The sequence below is a fragment of the Setaria viridis genome, chromosome 4 (assembly GCF_005286985.2).
Source record: "Setaria viridis chromosome 4, Setaria_viridis_v4.0, whole genome shotgun sequence".
Taxonomy (NCBI): Eukaryota; Viridiplantae; Streptophyta; class Magnoliopsida; order Poales; family Poaceae; genus Setaria; species Setaria viridis.
The window spans coordinates 26,239,494-26,255,249 of NC_048266.2; the positions used below are offsets into that span (position 1 = coordinate 26,239,494).

The 15,756-nt window shown below is 47.7% G+C and overlaps 2 protein-coding genes across 6 annotated transcripts; one reads left to right on the top strand and one right to left on the bottom strand.

Annotated features, from left to right (window-relative positions):
• The first annotated feature begins 360 nt into the window (after nt 1–360).
• On the top strand, nt 361–14,936 carry LOC117851451 (cyclic nucleotide-gated ion channel 1). 5 transcript variants are annotated; one of them, XM_034733270.2, is made up of 9 exons: nt 361–568; nt 6,734–6,800; nt 6,884–6,987; nt 9,321–9,753; nt 10,360–10,572; nt 11,681–11,967; nt 12,082–12,193; nt 12,775–13,011; nt 13,999–14,936. In XM_034733270.2, exons 3-9 carry the CDS (start codon nt 6,956–6,958, stop codon nt 14,695–14,697), a joined length of 2,013 nt encoding a protein of 670 aa, XP_034589161.1. In that variant the 5' UTR covers nt 361–568; nt 6,734–6,800; nt 6,884–6,955; the 3' UTR covers nt 14,698–14,936. The 5 variants fall into 5 exon arrangements, with proteins under 5 accessions (XP_034589161.1, XP_034589163.1, XP_034589159.1 ...); XM_034733269.2 differs by lacking the exon at nt 361–568 and adding an exon at nt 6,066–6,206; XM_034733271.2 differs by lacking the exon at nt 361–568 and adding an exon at nt 6,448–6,594.
• On the bottom strand, nt 3,065–5,933 carry LOC117851450 (pentatricopeptide repeat-containing protein At3g57430, chloroplastic). Its single transcript, XM_034733267.2, has one exon. The coding sequence runs from the start codon at nt 5,794–5,796 to the stop codon at nt 3,193–3,195; it is 2,604 nt and encodes an 867-aa protein (XP_034589158.1). The 5' UTR covers nt 5,797–5,933; the 3' UTR covers nt 3,065–3,192.
• Nucleotides 14,937–15,756: the final 820 nt, after the last annotated feature.

Below are 15,756 nucleotides of genomic sequence, written 5' to 3' on the forward strand. Positions count from 1 at the left end.
TCCTCTTTTTTATGCGTAAGGCACAATGGACTTTAAGTTTTAACTTCTTATAAACCTTTAACACCCTAACCTTGCTAAGGAATCCCGTCAAGTTTATTATCGTAACATGGACTAGACTCCCTAATCGGACAATATGATGGAAAGATGATTTTTTTTTAAAAAAAAGTGCTAAAGGGGAGATAAAACACCTTGTTACCATAAAAACAAGCGCCCAAAAGAAAAGCTTGACTACACAAGTAAATCGGCGTATTGCATGACATCATGACGAGATCAATCACTCCGCCGTGGTCCATGCGTAAGGCAGCGAAGACCATTGCCTGAGTCGTGCCGTGCCGTCCAGGGTCCAGCTGCTTCCCTGTGGAGTCCACGCCTTCTCCTCTACTTTCACTATCCTTTCCCCGCCACGAGCCCATGAACACCACCATCATGCGCCGAAGACCCCGAGAGCATGACACTTCCTCCCATTTCCTTCCCCAGTATCTCACCCGCGTCCCCGCACCTGGCTCCGCGTTGAAGGGGAAAGGATCGGAGGCACCCGCGCCTCGCCGCCTCCAAGTTGAAACACCAGGTGATCAATCTCTTGCTCCCCTCCTCTCTTCCTCGCCGGTTTGATGCAGTTCTGCCAGATTCCTTAGCGGGCGCTCGAGCGTCACTAGCCACTACCGACGAACAGACACGTGACACCCGTTGCGCCCACACACAGTGACCCCAAGGGGTGGCCTTATCTGCTCCCAGGCTCCAAGCGATGCGATGGGTCATCTTCCTCCTCGAGCCCTTCTCGCCGCCGCTCATTGCTCCCTCTGCAAAAATGGATTCGCAGTGCTGGCCATCACCGGCGATAAGATCCAGCTTCTCGTGTTGGAGAAGGAGAAGTCGGATTAGAGTCTTTAGGGTTTGGGGTTTGGGGTTGGGGATTTGGGGCTGTGATGTTCGGCGCTAGAGAGAAGTTGCTTTCCTTTTCCCAAAGTCATTTCCTTTATTATTACTTCGTTCTTTTATTGTTTCACTTTAATGTTTTGTGTCTTCAATTTGTTTTTGACATATTGTTTTAGCTTATTCTAGTTTGACTTTAGTTTTAAAGTACTTCCTGCATTTTAAATACATATCGTTTTAGTCTTGTCTTTAGTTAATTTTTTTCTAACTTTGATAACGCCAAATAAATATACTAATAGAATGTAGGTGGATTTTACGAAACTAATTTGACGTTCTAGATGTTGATGTAATTTTTAAAATTTTGGCAGAGTCGTCAAAGAAATTTAACCATGACAAAACTAAAACTATTTATATTTAAAACAAGGAACGTAACGTAAAAACGTGTGTTACAATTTTATACTTGACAAGCATGGATGCTTGTGTCCTACCTTCTTCACTGCCTCCCTTCCTGCCCACTGGGCCTCACGCACCCCTTAATCGGTGCTAGTGCCACCTCTATGAGACTTTTGATAGCGGGACAGGGACCCCTTCGAGCATAGAGGGTCTAAGGTTATGGTAGAGGAGGCCGACATCCCCACCCTTATTGTCGTCGTGCGGAAGCAGGTTGCAGACCTGTGAGTGAGGTCGGTCCACCTACCGATTTTTCCTGTGATCACACGCCGTACCAATGGAAAACTATCAACCTATCGGTATGGTTTGTTGTCCATGTGTTATGAACTCGCGCATCAGATTATGAACTCGCTCATCAGATTGTCCCCCCAGACTGAGGATAGTGCCGCGCCACTTCACTGAACCATATTTCCTCTTCTATCCTCTTTTTTATGCCTAAGGCACGATGGACCTTAACACCAAGGGGTGGCCTTATCTGCTCCTAGGCTCCAAGCGACGCGACAGGTCATCATCCTCCTCGAGCCCTTCTCGCTGCCGCTTATCGCTCCCTCTGCAAAAATGGATTCGCGGCGCTGGCCATCACTGGAGATGGATTAGGGTCTTTAGGGTTTGGGGGTTGGGGATTGGGGGCTGTGATGTCCGGCGCTAAAGAGAAGGTCGGTGGCGGCGATAGGCCCGGCGGCGGTTGCAGGTTGCGGGCGGTGAGGCCGGGTGGCGATGGCGCCGCCGGCTGGTTGGTGGAGGACCCCCGGTGGGCAGTGCCGGCGGCGGGGGCGACAAAGAACAGCGGTTAGGAAGGGTGGGGGAGGAGGTGGCGGCGGGAGGTGGGCGGAGTGGCATAGCGTCGAGGTCGCCACCGGCCGCGGCAGGTGGTGGAGGCCGGCAGGGTGGGGTCGTCCAGTGCTGTGCTGTTTGAGGGAAGGAAGATGAAGAAGAAAGAGGGAAGGGGGACGAAGAACATTACTTCGGTCGTCGCAAACCCTGTAGCAACGAGCGCTCGCCAACCAATGGCCCCCCAGTTCTGCTCCGCGCTAAGCCGCTGATGGGGTGTTTGGGAGACAGGGGCTAAACTGTCACATCGGATGTTTGACACTAATTAGGAGTATTAAACATAGACTAATTACAAAACTAATTGCACAACCTCTAGGCTAAATTGCGAGATGAATCTATTAAGCCTAATTAGTCCATGATTTGACAATGTGGTGCTACAGTAACCATTCTTCTATTAGTTTTGTAATCAGCTCATGTTTAGTCCTTCTAATTAGCATCCGAACATCCCATATGACAGGGCTAAAGTTTAGCCCTCGTTATAAAAACAAGGCTGAGTTCAATCGCTTGGGTTTCTGACGCGGGGGAGAAATAACCGTACGGAGTGCATTCGCTGTTTCAGACTTTCAGTACGATCCTTTGCTTGATTTACATTATCGTTTCTCTCAAGGATTTTGATACGTTCTCCGGTTGTTGTGAACTTGTGGGTTTTGTATCGCTGCTTTCGGGTTATTTTTGGAAGCATTAAACCATCCACAGATCAGTCTAGTTCAATTTTTATAATTGGATGATACGGACACGGGCGATAGTTTTGTTCCCCGTAGCTTTACTGTCAATCTGTCGCTATTATCATTCCATATTTCCGTCCATCCAATCCTTTGTTTGGAAAATCCTAAGCACTCAGTATCTCAGTAAAGCGTTCCAGTTTCAGACCGATCAGTAGGTTCTACTAGAATGGTGGTGACCATGACGATTAGCCAGTTCACTCCAAACAACTTTATAGCCAGAGAGACTTCAGAGTCCTGTAACAATCTTTTACTACTGTGTGTATGAACTAAACAATTTGGTAGGCACTGTAACTGTAACGACATGCTATTTCCTCTACCAGTAATCCCCGCAAGAGCAGGCGCCGTCCACGAAATGGTGGAACCTCCTCACATCCCTCAGCACGATCTCCCTCCCGACCATCTTGGAGATAAACTTGGCGGCCTCGTGGCAGTCGTTGCACACCCTCAGGTTCTTGGCCACCCTGATGGTGGCGCCCGGCGGCGTCCGCAGCAGCCCAAAGGCGATGGCGAGCTTCTCGCTGTGGTACCGGAGGATCGCCGCCTTCTCGCCTTCCTCAATGTCGTGGAGCACGCACGACGTGTCCGGCGCGTACCCCTGGCCCCGCATCCGCTCCCAGAGCGCGTCCATGTGCGCGTGCACCACCGCGCTCTCCGGGTGCGCGGACTCGCCGGCCATGAACCTGTGGATCGCGCCGTCGAGCTCGATCCAGCTGCACCCGGGTTCCTTGCTGACGCCCCTCTGCCGCATCCGGCTCCTCACCTCCGATGACTTCTCCCATAGGCCGGCCGCGGAGTAGATGTTGCACAGGAGCACGTAGTGGCTCGCCTCGTCGGGCTCGAGCTCGAACAGCCGCTCGGCAGCGATCTCGCCGAGCTGGACGTTCCGGTGGAGTCGGCACGCTCCGAGGAAGCTGCTCCACGCGGACACCTGCTGCTCTCCTGGCTCCATTGAGCTGATGATGCTGTAGGCCTCGTCCAGCCTTCCCGCCCGACCGAGAATGTCGACGGCGCAGGCGTGAAGGTCCGGCGTTGGCTCGACCCCGTGGTCCCTCTTCATGCTATGGAACAGCTCCAGGCCGCGGTCGACCATGCCAGAGTGGCTGCAGGCAGCTAGCGCGGCGATGAAGGTGACCTCATTCGGCTTGGCCTCGTCGCTCGCCACCATTTGGTCGAACAGAGCGATGGCCTCGTCGCCGAGCCCGTGCATGCCGTAGGCCATGATGAGAACGTTCCAGGTGATGACATTCCTCCTCGGCAGCCGCTCGAACACAGCCCTCGACAGCGCCAGGCAGCCGCACTTGGCGTACATGTCCACCAGCGCGCTCCCAACAGCGACGTCTGAGTCCAGGGCGTGGCGCACCGCGTAGCCGTGGATCTCCTTCCCCCTTGCTGGCACCGCGAGCATCGCGCAGCCAGGGAGCAGGGTCATGAGTGTGATGTTGTTGGGCATCACCGGCTCTTCGTCCGCTCTGGCAATGCCGTCTTCCGTTGCTGCATCGGTGCATCCCCCTTGCTGCTGCATCTCCCGGACCAGCTGGAACGCGTCGCTGATGTGGCCCTGCACGACACAGCCGGTGATGAGGGTGTTCCAGGAGACCACGTCGCGGGGCTCGATCGCGGCGAAGATCCGCCGCGCGGCGTCCATGTCGCCGAGGCGCGCGTACATGTCCATGAGCGCGTTCTGCACGAACCGGTTGTCCGCTATGCCGCGCTTCACGGCGTACCCGTGCACCGCCTCCTTGCCGGCGAAGGCCTCCGAGCGCGCGCACGCAGGCAGCACGCCCGCTATGGTGGTCTCGCTGGGCACGACCCCGGCATCGGCCTCCATCCGGGCGAAGAGCTCCAGCGCGTCCTCGTCCATGCCGTCCTGCGCGTACCCGCAGATCATGGCGTTCCACAGCCCGAGCTGGCGGTCGACGCCAGGGACCATGTCGAACACCCGCCTGGCCGCGTCCACCCGCTCGTGGCTCGCGTACATGTCCACGAGCGCGCTGGCGACGAACGAGTTGGCGGCGAGGTCGGCGTCTTTGAGGACGTAGGCATGCATCTCCCTGCCGAGGGAGAGCATCTCCAGCTGCGAGCACGCCGGGAGCGCGCTCGCGAACGTGACGCCGTCGGGGCGCACGCCGCGGGCGACCATGTCGTAGAGCACCTCGACGGCCTCGTCAAAGCGGCCGCTCTGAACCAGAAGGCTGACCATGGTGTTCCACGTGACGAGGCCGCCGCCCGGCGCGTCGGCGGCGCCGACGGAGCCGAAGAGCCGCTGCGCGTCGTCGACCAGGCCGAGGCGCGCGTACATGGAGAGCAGCGCGTTGAACGCGAACCGTTCGTCGCCGTCCAGGAAGCCGTTCTTGAGAGCGAACGCGTGCGCCTCGCGGCCGAGGCGCGGGTCCTCGGCGAGGTGGGAGCACGCGGCGAGGACGCTGACAAGCGTGAACGAGGTGAGCGGGTGGCCCTCCAGGACCATGTCGCGGAGCGCGCCGAGGGCCGGGAGCCAGCGGCGGAAGAGGCAGAGCGCGGCGATGAGGGAGTTGAATGTGACGGCGTCGCGGTCGGGCATCGCGGCGAAGAGCGCGAGCGCGGCGGGGAGGTCGCCGCACCGGGCGTGGGCGGTGAGGAGCGCGTTGGCGACGGCCGGGGTGGGCCCATCGAGGAGGCCGCGGCGCAGCGCGGCGCCGTGGATGGAGCGGACGGCCGGGAGGGAGCGGAGCGCGGCGGCGGACTTGGCGGCGGGCGGGAGCGCGAAGCGGTCGAGCGGCGCGGATGGGGACGCCGCTGCTGTCAGGGAGGAGAGCGCGCGGAGGGCGGCGGCGTGGTCTCCGGCGGCGGTGAGGGAGCGGATGGTGGCGGCGGTGGGCGGGTGGGGCGGATGCGGTGGGGGAGGCGGGGAGGTGACGGGGAGGGGCATGGCGGCCATGGAGGCTGGAGCAGCGGGGAGGGGATTGGGAGCTCAGCCTCAGCTAGCCAAGCCGGCTAGGGAGCTCGGCTTCAGCCGTTCAGCGTGGTGTCGAGTGTTTGGGTTGGAATTTGGATAAGCGATCTTTCAAAAAAGAATTTGGATAAGCCAGCGAAGACCGTTGCCGGGTCGTGCCGTCCTGCACTTCTGCTGACTGCTGTGGTGGAGTCCACGCGACCACACGCCCTCGCCTCTCTTTCCCACTCGTGTCCTTCCCTTCCCCCGCCAGGCCGCCACCACCACCATCATGCGGCGAAGACCACGTCAGCGGGAAGCTTCATCGCATTTGCTCCCGCCCCAACTCCGCCCGCCTACCGCGCCCCGCGTCGAAGGGGAAAGGAGGCGCCCGCGCCCCCAAGTCGAAACCCTAGGTAATCAACCTCCTTAGCGATAAGGCGGTGCGTTCGATTCTGTGGTTCGAATTGGCTTGGTTTACGGTGATTTAGTTGCGGTTGTGGTGGTTTTGGGAAGCAGTTGGTGGGTTGGTTAGCTAGCGCTTGGGTTTCGCTGCGGGGACGGACAGCCGTCTGCCCGTACAGTGCGATGATTTGCTTGCTTAACTCTCGAGAATTTTGATCTGTTGTCTGGTTGGAGCTTCTGCTGGTAGCCTATGGTTGCTTGTTTGTGGAGGTTTGAGTGATTTTTTTTCCTAACAAATTGAGGCCGTTGGGGCGGCAGGCTGCTCTCAGGCTATCTTTGGAAGCAATTACATAGATTAATATAAACGGAATAATCTAGTTCTATAATTGGATGATATAGGTACGAACGGTTGTTTTGTTTGTTGCCCTTAACTTTGCTATCACTGTTATCATTTAATCCTTGCCCGGAAATATCTAAGCACTCAGTATCCAGTAGGCATTCCAGTTTCTGATCAGTGTGTTATTTTCTCCAATATCAGATCCCAGTTGGTTGTTGTGGCATAACTTAGCTTTGTTGATTATCCTAATCACTGAGAATACTTAAAGGTGGCAGCTCTTCTTCTTGTTGTTTTGCACATTCCACTATGCTAGTGTTGGTGCTCTTACTCAGTTGTGATTATAATCTTCAGGGAGCTTGATGCATGTGAATACCAGGCCTGGAGGATAGATCTAATCCTGCTAGCAGCTAAAATTATAAGAAAATGATGATGGGAAAAGAGGACAGATATGTGAGGTTAGTATCTCCATCCCCTGCTGCTTGGGATAGTTTCTAGATTACTGGGTACTTCGTCGAAGTGTTTTGCATTTATAGCATGCTAGCAACACAAAAGCATGTGAAGAGTGTGATATTATCCTAAGTGAGGAAACATATCTACGTTTCAAAAAAAAAAGAGGAAACATATCTAGTGCAAGCGAACATTTGAATTAGATCGAGCAAATGCCCACTTGGGCCATCAGATGTGGACTGAATGGTAAGCAACACAGGCAAAGAATCCAAGTCCCTTCTTCAAGATGGCAGAAAACAGCCACAAACATATGCACTTTGTGCCAATGTTTGCATCTGACTCCATAACCTGAGCCCTCTTCCTCCAAATTGCTCTATCCATATCTCTTGAACTTTAATTTTTTGCCATGGCTCATGACAGTGCGGCAATTGAACTCCAATAACCAGAATGCAAAAGCAAGCACGGGTGCATATGTCCATGTATATACATGTTCGTGCAAGCCGCATAGTCATGGATATCGGCGTTAGTAAGGCGCATCCCTTTGAAGAACAAAATTGTATGTCATGTATATCTGTGTCAGCAACCTGCATAGAGCCAATATTATTTTCCGTCCAGCAAAAGCATCAGAGAGGTTTCGTGGTTTTTAAATTTTAATGTTGAGGAACTGTGTCGAACTTTCTGAAAGTAGAGGTATTACAAGAGAAGTTTCAAATTTGAGCTTCTAAAGATCACATTTGATCATTCTCTCCATTTCGAACTGAACGTGCCCCCTCTGAATCTAAATGCTATTACAAGAATTTCGATGCCACTTTCTAAGAATAACATTTCACCTATGGATCCCATTTTCCACATGAATCAATTGTGGATGGCTGATCAGTTGGCTAAGAGGGGGCTCGCTCATCCTGAGACCTGCACCTTTTGTGATCAGGATGAGGAAACCATACATCACCTGTTGGTGGGCTGTGTTTTCTTTCTCACACCAGGTGTGGGCACTGATCTTCCAGCAGTTAGGCCTGCTGCAGTTGATGCCAGAACCTTCTGCGACTCGTTTCCCAGGCTGGTGGAGGAAGTCGATTGCTGCTGTCCCAAAGGATGTGCGTAATGGCCTCAATTCCCTGATAATTTTGGTGGCCTGGGAGGTGTGGAAGCATTGTAATGCTTGTGTGTTTGATAATGTGAGGCCCAACATTCAGGAGGTGCTCAGGTCTGTTAACACGGAAGGAGGCCTCTGGTGCTTGGCGGGAGCCTCAAAGCTCCAAGAGCTTGTGCTCAGGTCGTTAGCTCCAGGAGCTTAAAGCTCTGGAGGGTGTTGGTCATTTTCTTTGTTTTTCTGTGGCGAGGTTGTAATCTGGGGGTTTTGTGTGGGGTGTGAGTGTGGTGTCCTGGTGCTCGTGTTGGGTCTCTCCTGACTCGTGTATTCTTTTCTACCTTAATGAAATGACGTGCAGTTCTCCTGCGTTGTTCGAGAAAAAAAAAACTTCAGCTGGGTCCTGCTATGGCATGTTGCTGTAGTGTTGTTCCATTTTGGGGCCACAATTGCAGTATTGGTTGGAAGTTATAGTAAAATGATTTATTTCCCTACATATGTATAGATAAGTTAGAGCCTGTTTCTGAGGGGGCCAAGTCAAGTTATTCCTATAAAAAATGCCTGCATTATATCACATTTGTCAATTAAATGAGGGCGTGCCCAGTGCAAAAACTCCCACACAAGCAAAGAGGCTGGTTCGAACCCATGACCTCCAGGCCAGAAGTGGAGAGTTTCTACCACTGCGACAGATCTGCCCTTCACTTGTCAATTAAACTAGAATGATGAAAAAATCTCTCACGTCTAAAGTTTTATCATTCAACTATGTAGTTTATTTCCCTCTTCTAGTACCCTTCTCCACTACTCATGCTATGCTGTTTAGCCCTACTCTCTGCAGTAGTACCGCATTCTAAACTTTATATTCCTTATTCTTCCAAATTCATCAATTGAGCCCATTTCATTTGAGCTTCATTTTTGGCATCCTCCATTAAGTCTTATAAACTGCAATGGCAATGCATGTATTGCATGAGGCTTCAATGCATGTATTGCATGAGGCTTTAAATAAGCATAGCGTGCAACACCACACTAGCATGTTCATTGGATTGTTATGCCAGTATCGGATTAAACGGATGAGGCCCAACTGAACCAATGAGATAAGAACTGAATCTTAGGCCTTTGGTAACCTGGTTAATGAAAATGAAATGCACACAGATCAGTTATGGTTTTAAGTAAAGAATGAAGACCAGCTCAGTGGTGATTGGGGAAATTGTCCTATATAGCAATTGTTCTGATTTTTTTGATTTATTCTATGTACAGGTTTCAGGACTGGAGATCAGAGCAATCTGTTAGCTCAGAGAACATAGTTGTTCCATGTAGAAAAACAAAGTCTGCAACAGGAACTCTTCATCCCCAAGGGCCGTTTCTGCAAAAATGGAACAGGATATTTGTGATATCATGTATACTTGCAGTTTCAGTGGACCCATTGTTCTTGTATATCCCAATTATCAATGATGAAAAACCTTGCTGGTACTTGGATAGAAAGTTGGAAAAGGCAGCAAGTGTCCTGCGTTTTTTCACAGATATTTTCTACATACTCCATATCATATTTCAGTTCCGAACAGGCTTTATTGCGTCATCTCCTACGACTTTTGGGCGGGGTGTCTTAATCAAAGATAGATATGCAATAATGAAGCGATACATATCAACATACTTTTTTATTGATGTCTTCGCTATTCTACCCATCCCGCAGGTAAGTCGTGTACACTTTGTCTACAGAAACATTTTGATAGTATCATAGTAAATACTCTGTGCAATATACTTTGGTTAAGCTCTTTACTGAAATATTTGATAGCATCATAGGAAGTGCTCTCACAGTTATGTTACTATATATTTTTTACAGGAAATTATGACGGTGTGTCAATATAATTGAAACAAATTGTTGTCGTCAATGCCCTTTAATAGTCTCTTCCTAAGAATTGTGTAGAAGTAGAATCTGTTTGCCTGTTAAAGGTGATAGAGTTACATTCAAATCCACATATCAGAAACTTGATAGTTTTGATAAATTCAGAGAAAAAATATTATCTATTTATTTGATGATTCTTCTGTACTTTAGGTTTTCAGATAGTGCATTAAGTTAAGGCTTGTCCATATTTGTTTCTTGTTGTATAGTTAAGATTGTAATCTTGATAGTTTTGTTACCAGGTGATTATTTTGGTTGTGCTACCTAAAATATTATCTTTTTATTTGATGATTCTTCTGCACTTTAGGTTTCCAGATAGTGCATTAAGTTAAGGCCTATCCGTATTTGTTTGTTGTTCTATAGTTAAGATTGTAATCATGATAGTTTTGTTACCAGGTGATTATTTTGGTTGTGCTACCTAAACTTCCAGACGCAGAGGTTATGAAAGCCAAAAACGTCTTGATGATTATAATTATATGCCAATATGTGCCTCGACTAATCCGAATAAGACCGCTATATCAACAAATCACAAGATCTGCTGGGGTTATTACAGAGACAGCACGGGCTGGTGCTGCTTTCAATCTTTTACTTTACATGCTTGCCAGTCATGTAAGTGTTGTATTTGTGAAGTCTGAATGTTAACTAATTTCAGTCGTCATTTTTATGCAGTAAATTTAATTCCATTAATGAAATCGTGAGCCACTTCATGTACTGCAAAATTTGAATAGGCTAAAAACTGTGAAATTTTGGTTTCATGTACTATTACTAAAACAACAACAAGAAAACCTTTTAGTCCCAAGCAAGTTGGGTTAGGCTAGAGGTGAATTGCTGAAACCCAACATGAGCTACCACCAAAAGGGGAAAAGAAGGAGAAAAGCAGTATCATGATTTTTGCATGCATTTAGTTGCGGTACTTTGTTGAGTCACACGTCAGTTGTACAGCAATTCTTTCCTGTTTTTTTTCTTTAGATCCAATTCTGCCATCAGCCAATCTTTTGATTTGTACATATTGGTATCCCATATGTTAAATTGTTCTAAACCCTAAACACCATGTTTACACTCTCAAAATTTACATATAAGCCATGCACCATATAATTTTCCTTGCAGACCCCTACTTATGTTAAACCATCCGAACTATATATTGAACATTGCATTGATTAAATCAGCAGAAGTGACTGAGAGAGTTATCAGCATCCATTTTGTGTACTCCCTATGATTTTAAATATGCGATGTTTTTTGAACTAATTAGCTTGTCCAAAATGTCATATATTTAAAAACACAGAGTGAGTAATAGAATTGGAATTGCATGGTTTAAAAAAAAACTCCAACAGAGCCATAAGGGGCACTGTATTAAGCATCACCAATTGGCTTGCCTTTTTATTTGTAGCTGATTCGTAATCCAATCGATAATTTGATGGAGAAGTGGGTTCCTTGGTAATGCTGGTGGCATGGTGGATATTGAAACACACATCCTGGGTTTTCACTGCTCAGCCTTGCATACCACCCTTGTTGTATAGAAAGAACCAAGGAGATACGTGAGGTTGGACGCCGAACCCAGGATGACATGTTGTGGTGGCCTATAAATTGGCTTAAAATCTGAAGCATTTTTGCAAAGTTGTTATAATATTTGTAGTTCCTCCAAGTATTCTAAAACATGGCTGTATGCATTGTAACAGAACTTCAATGTAATTTGAAAGCAATTTTTCAACTGTTGCAGGTCCTTGGAGCAATTTGGTACTTGCTTTCTATTCAACGCCAAGAATCCTGCTGGAGACAGGAGTGTAGAAATAATGCAACATGTGATGCTAAATATATATACTGTGGGGCTGTCAATAATAATGAGAAAAATGCTTTTTTAAAGACTGTTTGCTCATTAAGTCCACCAAACAGTCTTCCAGATCCATTCTTCGGGATTTATGCACCAGCTATAGAAAATATAACACAATCAAGAAGTTTCTTTGTAAAATTGTTCTTCTGTGTTTGGTGGGGCCTGCAAAATCTTAGGTGTGTCCAAAAGACAAAAACTTTAGATATATTTGTATGAGTACTCTATTTGTATTTTAAACTAATATATGGATAGCCCGACACTTATTTTATACCTTGCTTTGTTCAATGCAGTTCTCTTGGCCAAAACCTGAAAACAAGCACTTATGCATGGGAGAATATATTTGCTGTTTTTGTCTCAATATCAGGTTTAGTTTTGTTTGCACTGCTTATTGGTAATATGCAGGTAAACGCATCTAACACTGATAGCTAAGAACTTTCATTTTGTTTATTTTAGTTGAAGTAAGTATGCATGGTGTTACGACTCTATTAGATACATAGTTAATTGGAGTGTGTTTGAATGCTAGACTGATGCCAAAGGCATATCCCATGAAAAATATAGAATATATATGATTAAATTACACGACTGAGAAACTGGGTTGGTTGATTTTTAGAAAACTGAACCCATCATCATGTTCCACTAGTGAGAAACCCCTCTGTACATGTTTGAAGTCATGGGACCTTGTGATGCCTCATGCCAGTTGTCCCGGCTCACCATTGTGAAGCTAAATACCAGCAAAATCCAGGTTGGAAACTGGTTCGCTACTGGCTTTGGCCGACAAACCTTTCTAAGGCTCAAACCAGCAATACTATTTACAGAAAAACAGTTCACATTTCCAAAACACCAATCGGAATAGGTTAATTTCTTGGATCTTGCAAGAAGGAATTTAAATGAAAGATCCCTATTCAGAGTCTTGGTTCACAATTAATGTTTTTTTTTCTGATCTTTGACAATGCTCTAACTATTCCCTCCCCCTCTTACAACAGACCTATTTGCAATCAGCCTCTCTGAGAATAGAAGAAATGAGAGTGAAAAGCCGTGACACGGATCAGTGGATGTCATATCGACATCTTCCTGAGAACCTCAAGGAAAGAATACGGCGTTATGAACAGTACAGATGGCAAGAAACAAGCGGTGTTGATGAAGAGCAACTCCTTGTGAATCTCCCCAAAGATCTTAGGAGGGATATAAAACGACATCTTTGTTTATCACTTCTCATGAGGGTATGTTCTCACATGTTTTTTCCCAGAGTAACCTGCTGACTATCACCTATTAGTAAATCATCTATGAGTAAAATACATTGGCGGTCCCTAAACTTGTCTTGTGTCATCTGGGTTCCTAAACTCTCAAAATGCTTTTTCAGGTCCCCAAACTTGTCTCAAGGTGTCATCTAGGACCATAAACTCTCAAAGTGCATATTTAGACCCCCAAACTTGTCCTCGGATTTCATCAGGGTCCCTAAACTCTCAAAATACATTTTCAAATCTTAAAACTTGTTACATGTCGCTGATGGCAATGCTTCCTCCTCGCTCGTTGCCTTCACAACCACCTTATGCTAGTGATCACGCATGTATTGCTTGGTGCTCTTAAAATGCACTTTGAGAGTTTAAGGACTCGGATGACACCCCGAGACAAGTTGGGGGATCTGAAAATGTGTTTTAAGAGTTTAGGGACCTGGATGGCATCTTGAGACAAGTTCATGACGTGAAAATTGCATTTTGAGAGTTTAGGGACCTAGACGACACCCGATGACAAGTTCAGGGACCGCCCGTGTATTTTACTCAACCCTGAGGCTGAGCCAGTTTTATAAGAATCCATAGTCTGCTTTAGATTTGTAAAATTGCCCCTTTTTGCTAGTGCTGATGTTTCCAGGCAAAGGGCCAATCAGATACAATGCCATGATCCATCTTTTATTCGTTCCTAATGTTTTCCAGGCAAAAGAACAATCTGATATGGTGCCATAATCTAATTTTTGTTCCTTTCTTTGTAATCTGAATACTCAGTGCTGTGGACTTTACACAACCTGTTAAAGTCAACAAGCACCATAGCACATCATGGTCCCAGCAAGACTCCTTTTGGGCACTAATTTTCCATAGGGGCCCTTGAATTTACCCCAACAAACTTCTTTATTTGTGTCTTGATGCATGGATTGATCTTCCATCCTATGGTCATCCTGAAATGTTTTACCTTGCTGTGTTCATTGTTTCCAGGTTCCAATGTTTGAAAATATGGACGATCAGCTCTTGGATGCCATGTGTGATTGCCTAAAGCCCATTCTATACACAGAAGGTAGCTGCATCATTCGTGAAGGGGATCCGGTTACTGAAATGCTCTTCATCATGCGAGGAAATCTAATGAGCATGACGACAAATGGTGGAAGAACTGGCTTCTTTAACTCCGATGTTCTAGAAGGTGGGGATTTCTGCGGTGAGGAGCTCCTCACCTGGGCTCTTGATCCCACATCAACATCAAGCCTCCCCAGCTCAACAAGGACAGTGAAGACAATGTCTGAAGTCGAAGCTTTTGCTTTGAGGGCTGAAGACTTGAGGTTTGTGGCCATCCAATTCCGACGACTCCACAGCAAGCAGCTCCAGCACACTTTCAGGTTCTACTCGCAGCAGTGGAGAACCTGGGCTGCCTGTTTCATCCAAGCAGCCTGGCACCGGTACTGCAGGAAGAAGATTGAAGACTCTTTGCGCGAGAAGGAGAAGAGGTTGAAGTTTGCGATTGCGACTGAAGGGTCCACCTCTCTCAGCTTCATGGCAGCACTGTATGCTTCGCGTTTCGCTGGAAATATGGTACGGATCTTGAGGAGGAACGCCACACGCAAGGCCCGGCTGCAGGAACGAGTGCCTGCGAGAATGCTGCAGAAGCCAGCAGAGCCCAACTTCTCCGCGGAAGAGCAGTAGCTTCGCTCTTGTGCCTAACCTTTGCCAGACATGGATGCTAAGCCAAAAAAGGAAATTAAAGAGAGAGAGAGAGAGAGAGAGAGCACCATGATAGCGTGACTACTTGATGACGTAGATGGCTGCTTGTTTCAGATCTTTCGAGTAGCGTTGTACTCCTCCGTTGTTTTAGCTTTTCTAATACATATTTATATTTAGATGCATAATAATATATATGAGATTCGGAGGAGTTATATGCCTTACCTAGGTCTTATGTGCTTGTGTAACGTAGGTGTGATTAGCAATGTAGTGATGTGCCTCAAAGTATATATGTATAGTTGGCGATCGTGTTTGCTCATTGTAGACGGGACTGGTAGGTGGTATCTAAACTTTACATCGCCAGCCCCTCGTATATATTGCAATTTACTTAGTTGGCGCGCGTGCGCTGCTAGCAGATGAATGGCATGCTAATGCTTTGGACTTGAGGGTCAGACGGTCAGTCCCTGTTGCAAGAGAACATGGCATGAACAAGAACAACTCGTGTTTGTTTTGCATAGTACTATAGATAGCCAAACGGGCGGCCCGACCCGGCCTGGCACGGGTACGAATAGGCCCGGCCTGTTTAGGCCCGCCTATCTGTCGTGCCAGGCCGGGCCGGCCCGCGTGCCGAAAGAGCGGCCCAGGTCCGGCCTGCTAACTTCTTACGCAGGCCGTGCCGGCCCGCTGGCCTGGCGGGCCTTAACAGCCTCACCGTGCCCGTGCCAGCCCGTGTAACGTTTTAATAAAAACCCCTCACCAGAATCTAATTTATCAAAGGAAGACATTTTCACATTTTCAACATATTCACAGAAACTTACTTTCAATATATTCATAGATTCAACTGATTCACAAATTCACCAAGATTCACACAGATTCACAATCACAATAACACAAACAAATATGAATATTATTTTGAGCTGTTTGTATTGCTGCCTCATTAAAAATCTTTGTAGGTAAAAACTCACACCTCATGAGAAAACCCTACAAAGGAAAAAAGAGTACAGCCAGCTCATAAGTTCATTGTTCAGATACACTATACACAAT